The 8,102-nt window shown below is 32.7% G+C and overlaps 1 protein-coding gene across 1 annotated transcript in view; it reads left to right on the forward strand.

The window, feature by feature from the left end:
- The first annotated feature begins 1,473 nt into the window (after positions 1–1,473).
- Positions 1,474–8,102, forward strand: part of LOC108360973 (uncharacterized) — a 154,320-nt gene continuing 147,691 nt past the window's right edge. The window contains exon 1 of the mRNA XM_017613481.1: positions 1,474–1,798. Coding sequence (XP_017468970.1) covers positions 1,673–1,798 — 126 coding nt within the window. The 5' untranslated portion in view covers positions 1,474–1,672. The remainder of the gene's footprint in view (positions 1,799–8,102) is intronic.

Below are 8,102 nucleotides of genomic sequence, written 5' to 3' on the forward strand. Positions count from 1 at the left end.
ACTTCTACATATGTAATACTGTGCGTTTGAACCGCTTCCCGCAATGCTCACTTAACAAATTCCTTATTTGACAACTCTCATGCAATGCCAAGTATGCATAAAAGCTCAGTTAGTCTAGACTTAATTTTCGTAACTTAGTTTAACTTAATATTTTGGCCAACCTTTTATATGAGAAACTGGGTTGGCGGTTAGTTGAAACTTAACTTACCGTAAGAAACTTTAGAACCTGTAGGTTTTAGATTCTTAAGCTACGGCCTTACGGAAATTGAGAGCGGTGAAAGAATCAGGCTTTCCAGATTTTCGTTTTTGCATTTCTCAAAAATAAATGAACGCAAATATATTTTTTGTACGCATTTTTTTGAGGTGGCCTTTTAGGCTGAAAAGTGTCAAACATCTGAAAAAGAAAACACAAAAACAAAATATTTCCGCTTCTGGCTTAAGTTGACGTGGGGGGGGGGAGTGAAATAACACAAACGGCAATAACGCAAATTTGTGTTATTTCCCAATTGAATGTGAAATAACACAAATTTGCTTAATTTCATTTCTCGTTGAGCAATAAGACCAACTTTTAAACTTAACAATTTGAGCAATAAAGCAAAATAGTTACATTTGACAAAAAGTAGTACATGAACAAGTTAAATGGACGGATTTGTAAGTATACAATTTTGAAAGTACCCAGCGTCGCGCCACCCCGCGCCGCGTTCGACGTCGCGCTCGCGTCCCCCGCCCCTCCCTTCTTTCGCAATTATGCACTGCTGCCATTATGACCGTTTAGAAAAAAGAAGAATAATAAAATTACACTAGTTCACTTCTGAAACTGCTTTTTAATGTCCAAGTAATGGGAATTACTGCGTATGGTGTTATTGCATGCACCCCACCCATGGTGGAATTATACCAGGTGAAGTAATATTAGAGTGAGAAGAAATATTTTGACACTACCTTATTTGAAAACATGCCTATAAAATGTGATTATAAGACAGCCGAATGTCAGAAAACAAAGCGAGAAAGCTGTTTATTACTTCCCCTGTTTATTGCGCCATTCATCCCACCTGCTTGTACCGGGGATATGTTCAAATTAGAAGTCTGAGAGTAGGTAAAATTTTACGTATTTTTACATCACTATTTCGTACCGCATGTTCGCTTCGTCTTCGTAAACGAAATCCACATTTCGGATGTAGTGAAACAAGTGATGATAATGCAGAAATTTTAACTGAAACTTACATATCGTCACCTGACATGCAAAAAGACGTAACGTTTTAGGTGACGATATGTACATATTTGCTTATGTACATTTGCAGACGTACAATGCATGCATGTGTACATATGTATGTATATATGTATGTAGTCTTCCACATTCCTCTCAGTTTAAAAATCTCTTTTACCATTATTATTTTTCTCTTTCTTGAGTTTCAATTCGAAGTAGTTTAGCTCAAATATTAGCCAACTCTGAGTGAAACTAAATCCAGATTTACGCCAGGCATTGTCATCGGGCTTACAAACGTCTTTAGATGTTAGTATCAACTCTGACATCTTGAATAAAGTGTAATCTAATGGGGAGCTAAATAAATATCATTAAAGCAATAATAATAATTTATAAAGGAACAGCAGTGGAGTTTTTAGGCAAACGAAGCATAAAATATTTTATATAATTATAATCTTACGAAGGCTCAAGATGCCGTGCTCAGCAGTCACACTTTCTATCGCCACAATTTCCGCCATAATTGCAACTGCCTTGTTAGCGATAGCATTTTCTACAGATAACTGGTTATATTATGAAGTCAAACGGAGTAGTATCCAGGTGAGAAAAGTTAATGGGGACTTATACTACGACATGAATAATTTAATATTTTGAATCCAAAAAAGAGATTCGGTTAAAAATTTCTAAGGAAATCATTATTTGCTACAAAGTTTAAACTTTCTACAAGGTGTACTTTATGGTCATAGCTTAATTTTCTCCATAGCTTTACTCGAATAGCGTACTACGCTAGTAAAAGCTGTTCAATGGTATTAGTGCCAATGGAATGCGACTTGTACATACATCCATACATATGTGTATGAATGTAGTTATGGGATTGCACAACGAATGCTTAAAGCGAACACTTGTTTAGGTATAAAATATGCATAAGTAGGTATTAGGAATGTTAATCCAGGGATGCCGGGACCCCGGCCTTTTAGGTCCCGAAAATCCCGGGATTCCTGGCAAATAATGCCGAGATTTTCGGGATTTGTAATTTGCACTGATGGCAATAATAGAAACTCCTTTTCTTGACCAGTATTGGCTATATTTCATTTTTTTTATTTAATAATTAATATTTTTTCATAAATGTCTAGCTCATTATACATACAACACTGTTCGATAGTAAATTTTACACACAAAAATCAATATTTTCTCGAAACCATCGATTAAATATAGTAAAATTGCGTTTTTAGTTTTTCACTCTGGCGTCAGTAATTCAGAAATGATTTAAAAAATTCAGTAAAATGTGCTTAGAGAAGTAGTATGGGTATCACTTTAAAGAGGAAATTCTGTAGAATTCAATCAGATTCAATTTTTTTGGTGCATAAGGACTGGTAATTTTAGTATTGAAAATGCCCTTATAATATCTTATCCTTGAAATTTTGCAAAATTGGTTTTTGAAAAATTATATCCTCGAATTTCGTACTTCTTACTTTATCAGCTTAAAAAATTACCTAGTCGTCCTTGTGAATCCAAAAAATTTAAATTTTTTAAATTCTAAAGAAATTTCCTCTTTTATTTGGTACCCATATTTTTATTTTACATTGCATTGAATTTTTTAAATAATTTTTGGAATTAATCATTTCTTTGAAATATCAAAGACCTTTAAAATAAATCCCGGCATCAGAGAGAAAAACTAAACGCCACTTTAAATAAAAAAGTAGATTTCAAACCCATTTATTTATTATTTATTTTACGGTAGGAGAGATAGAAGCAGTTTTTTCGATTGAAGTTGTTGAAAAGTAATGAATATCTTAATCCCGGGATCCAGGGATCGTAAAAAGCGAAAAATTAACATCTCTAGTAGGTGTGTATGTATGATGAAATGGGCGTACATACCCTGCAGAAAATCCGACTATCTCAGAACTAGCGTAGAACTAGACCTTTTGCCGACAGTTCTACTAGTTCTAGCGCAATACCCAAGCAATGCTTTCAACTGTCCAGTTTTACACGGCGATGTCATTGGCGGTGGCAATTGTCGCCCAGTGCATTACTTTGCAACTAGTTTTCAACCGGTTCCTTTTTCGACAGTTTTTTTTATAAGAACCCGTTTTTAAGATTCCATTTTTGGATATTTTTTAGTTTTTTCTTTTCTGTTACAGATTCCATTTTTGTGCATATTTTATAAAAAAAAAATATATAAATTATTGTCATTAAATTTGTAAACTCACAACTGTATCCACCGCGATTTGAACTTGAGTCGGAGCTCTTCTCGCTGAGCTACTTTCGTATTGTACCAGTAGTGAGCATTTGCACATTTATACCGCAAGTTTCAACTGTCCCGCTCTGCATCCGTTTTGCACTAGTTCAGAGACAGTTATGATATATGTAGTTCGGAACTAGCGCTTTGTCAGACTGCCCTGCAGAAAATGGATCTAACTATAAGCTAACTTTAAGATGATTAGGAAGGAGCTAAAAGTCACTTATTATCTGTATATATTTTTTGACGAAAGCTAACTATATTTGTATGGCGATGGCCGCGAAATAGTCAAGGGTGGTTACCTCTGCATTAGATGTAGTCAAGGGTGGTTACCTCTGCATTTGATGTAACTAACTTGTAACTAGCTACTTTTGGACATAAAATATCAATAGGAAAAACAAAATATTTTTTTTATATTTTATTTTTATTTTTTTATTTTTATTTACTTTATTTATTTTATTACATTTCATATTTGTTTACATATTCTCCTGTAGGTGGTCCCATATTCCAACTCCGTCAGACATAACTTCAAAATGATAATATGAAATTTCGATCTTCCTTTTATTTGTCCTCAATTCGAAAAAGTATTTGCGAAGTGCAGGATATTTAAATAGAAATGCGTTTAAAGAAAACAATCTGCTTCATTACTCCTGCATTACTTGTCAACTAGTTTCAAGTTAGCTTTTTGTAGCTAACTACGGGTTATATATTTTATAGAAATCCCGCAAAAAAGCTAACTACAACTGGGTTATTTTTTATCAATTGATAATTTTTTTCTGCTGGGTGTCTCTAAATTTTACTGCAGGCTATGTATGCATGCATGTACACGCACATAAACATTTATTCATGTGCACAAAAATCTATACAACTGTAGAAACGTTTACCTGGACTACCTGTTGATATTTTTTCTCAAATTTATTTGTGAGTATATACTTGCGAGGGCATTTTCGTTACAGTGTAAAACCGGTTTGAGTCACATTTAGCTATTTGCGCTCAGTTATTGAGCTTGTAGACCTACAAACATGCATACCAATAAATATTTACTTACGTATGTATATATCAACAGATTTTGTGCAAACTAAAGTATCTTCTTGAACGCCTGGTCTTGAAGAGAGGTATGTTTACGGCTTTCACAAGCGTATATAACAGATTCACACATATAGTACATATGTTTGTACATATCTAGGGATGTATTTATGTATGTATGCAAATACGAGTAGGTCTCCGTAAATTAAAAATTCAGTTAGTACAAAAAGCGAGTATTTTCAATTAAAACCGAAAGCTGGGAGCCGTAAAATTGTATTTGTATTTTCGGTCTAAATTTCTACATAAATATCCTTTTATGAATTAAACTGCATATATGTATATCCAAGCATTGCGTTACTAACGCAGCGTTAGTAGGCTCGCCACTTCTTTGCTCGGTTTAGGTCTACTCTCCCTGGACAACGAAAAAGTTGTATGTGGAATTTTCCTAAATTCTGTATAAAGTTTGAAAGTGTGTTTTATATGGTTTTTCATAAAGCATGAACCATATGTTTATAAAAAAATAACTTTTGACCGTCAGGTAATGGCAGCATTCTTAAGTTCTTTTTATGNTGAACCATATGTTTATAAAAAAATAACTTTTGACCGTCAGGTAATGGCAGTATTCTTAAGTTCTTTTNTATAAATTACATTTATTTAAAAATTATCAATTAATTAACTAAATATGATTTTGGATGCTCATGATTTTTTTTCCTAAAATGGAAGGTTCTTATATTTTTTTACATTACGTTATTTTATAATCTGTTCGGTAGGAAGTACCTACAGTGCCGAACAGAAGTATTGGCACAGTGAATTTTTCGCAATATATGCAATGTTTTTTATTCTAATTTATTTCCGATAATTTTTTATAAAAATATTGTTCATTCTACACCAGAAAACATAATAATAAAATCTCTAAACTTTGTGTAAAACTCAGGAAAATTTATTAAATTTGCACACTAATTTGCAACTTTTTATTCCTTTTATTATATTTAATTATTATAATAATTGTCGAATTACTTTGTATGGAAGAACTTGCGCGAAAAAAAACTACCAAAAATCAATACGATTTTCTAGCGACTTCAAACTTGCACTTTGTTATACTAAATTTGAATGGGCTATAAAACTGCATACTTAGAATTTTTCTAAAAAATCTGAATAAAAAGTTGCAAATTAGTGTGCAAATTTAATAAATTTTCTTATCTTTTGCACAAAGTTTAGAGATTTTATTATTATGTTTTCTGGTGTAGAATGAACAATATTTTTATAAAAAATTATCGGAAATAAATTAGAATAAAAAACATTGCATATATTGCGAAAAATTCACTGTGCCAATACTTCTGTTCGGCACTGTAGGTACTTCCTACCGAACAGATTATAAAATAACGTAATGTAAAAAAATATAAGAACCTTCCATTTTAGGAAAAAAAATCATGAGCATCCAAAATCATATTTAGTTAATTAATTGATAATTTTTAAATAAATGTAATTTATAAAAAACCCGTTGAAAAATTATAAACGCACCCTATGTTGACAAGTTTTAATAATTTAATTTATTTTTCTATTTAATTTTAGTTATTTTTTTATAAAAATATAGTTTATTCTTAAATAAAAACCGTATAAATCTAATTTTCAAACGCTGAGGAATATTTAAAAAATGAATTTAAAAAATGCAAAGCTTTTTAACTAGATTTTGATTTTATTATTATAAATGCAAGTTTGAAATAGCTTGGATTTGTAGTGGATTTTTGGCAATTTTTTTTTGTTGAAACTGTTGCTCATTTTCCTCTAAAAAAAAAACGTCGAGTATACTTTATATGGAAGAAAATGCTGACAGTGTTATATTCGTGTTCGCATTTGCATTCGTCTTCGTTCGCTTTTATTTTAATTTTTATTTTCTAAGCAAAGAATAAATCTTAAATAATATTTTATATTCATAAAAACAAAACTAAAATTAACGACTACTAGTGAACTCGCATGGCGTTAAAACGCCAAAACTGGGAAACCTTTAAAATATGTTAAATCTTAGTAAGAGTTATGAGCAATCCGTGTGCCAAATTTCACCTAAATCCCGCCAGCCGTTTATGAGCGAAGGGAAGTTTCGCATGGTGTCGGTTTTTCCTTTCATGAAAATTTAAGTCACTCTGTACCGCTAAAAAAAAGGCATTTTCGAACCCCTTTCGATTGATACTCGTCTTTTGATAATTCATTTGTATTATTAAACTAGCAGACCCAGCGAACTTCGTCCCGCCCAAAATTAATTTTTTTATTGAAATATTTTGTCCAACGTTTTCGCCAGCAACTCAAGTTTGTTTGGTTTTGTGGTCGACAGAAGGCATATCCCCATGGCCGTCTTAAAACACCTGACGAAAGCGTTATACCGAGAAGAAGTCCTTGCGGCTCGATAGTGAATCGTCCTTGAATCTATATAGTATAGTTGGTGGCAATTTACAAACTGGTGAGTATCATTGGTCCACATTCTGTTTAGTCACCGTAAAGCAAGGACCGCAATGGTTCTGATGGTTGATTTAACGGGAGTAATTTAACTTTGATCCCTGTGCCTCCGAATCGACGATTTTTAGCAATAATTCGGTCCCAGTGCCACTAAAAATTATCATTTAAATCGTTTCGGTCGTTAAGGAGGAGTTAAGCCACCAGAATAAGTCTTTTACTTACTGACACTCTTCGGCATTTTTTCCCATACAAAAAAACTCTCACGCATTCGTTATACGGAGAAAATGCGCAACATCATCAGCGAAAAAAATTCTCAAAAATCAACAGTATCTTATAGCCATTAAAAACTTGCACTTTATGATACTGAAATTGAGTGAACTACAAAACTGCATATTCAAAATTTGGTACAAAAAAAATTATTTAGAAAAAGAAAAAAAAACACTGTATTCTGGGTGTATATATTTACAGATAGGTAAAAGTTTCAATAAGTTTGGAAATCACCACTTCCCTTTTCCGGTAGACCCAAAATCTCTATACCAATTTCCAGGACATTACTACAAATACTTTCAGAGATATACGGTATGAAAAATTCGATATGCATAGACCTTCTCAAATATTGCAAAAAACGCGATTTTTTTACACTTTCACCACATTTTTCTCAAAATCTGGATCTGATGGAAACATTATACTTACGTATTCTTAATCAGCACATAAAAATCTGTCAAAAATAGCGTTAACATTTGCTGCATCAATTTTTTTCCATTTTTGTTGGCCTGTGGTATTGTTAAATAGCCAATACCCGCATGTTTGCGGTGCCTTCAACCAAACACCTTTCGAACTGTAAAACAATGACTTGATTCGATTGAAGATTTTTTGGAATTGATCGGTTCTGGTCCACCTATCAGAAAAAATATCATATATGTTAACCCAGCCAATAAGCTACCTACGTGCTAAATTGCAAGCAAATCGGACCATTAATAAGACTGTTTCGAATAGTTCGGTCTCTGACCCACTTAACGGAAAAAATGAATCCTATATGCTAATCTAGGCAAAAGGCTACCAACGAACCACCTGCATTTTTTTAAGCATAGCTCGACCTTTGCGCCAACTATCGGAAAAATTAAAACTTTGTGCACTCCTTCTTCTAAACACGTTTCCAAAAAAGCAGCACCCATCCGAATCAGTTAT

The sequence above is a fragment of the Rhagoletis zephyria genome, unplaced genomic scaffold, assembly GCF_001687245.7.
Source record: "Rhagoletis zephyria isolate East Lansing unplaced genomic scaffold, Rhagoletis_zephyria_1.1 Rzeph_scaffold_00670, whole genome shotgun sequence".
Lineage (NCBI taxonomy): Eukaryota > Metazoa > Arthropoda > Insecta > Diptera > Tephritidae > Rhagoletis > Rhagoletis zephyria.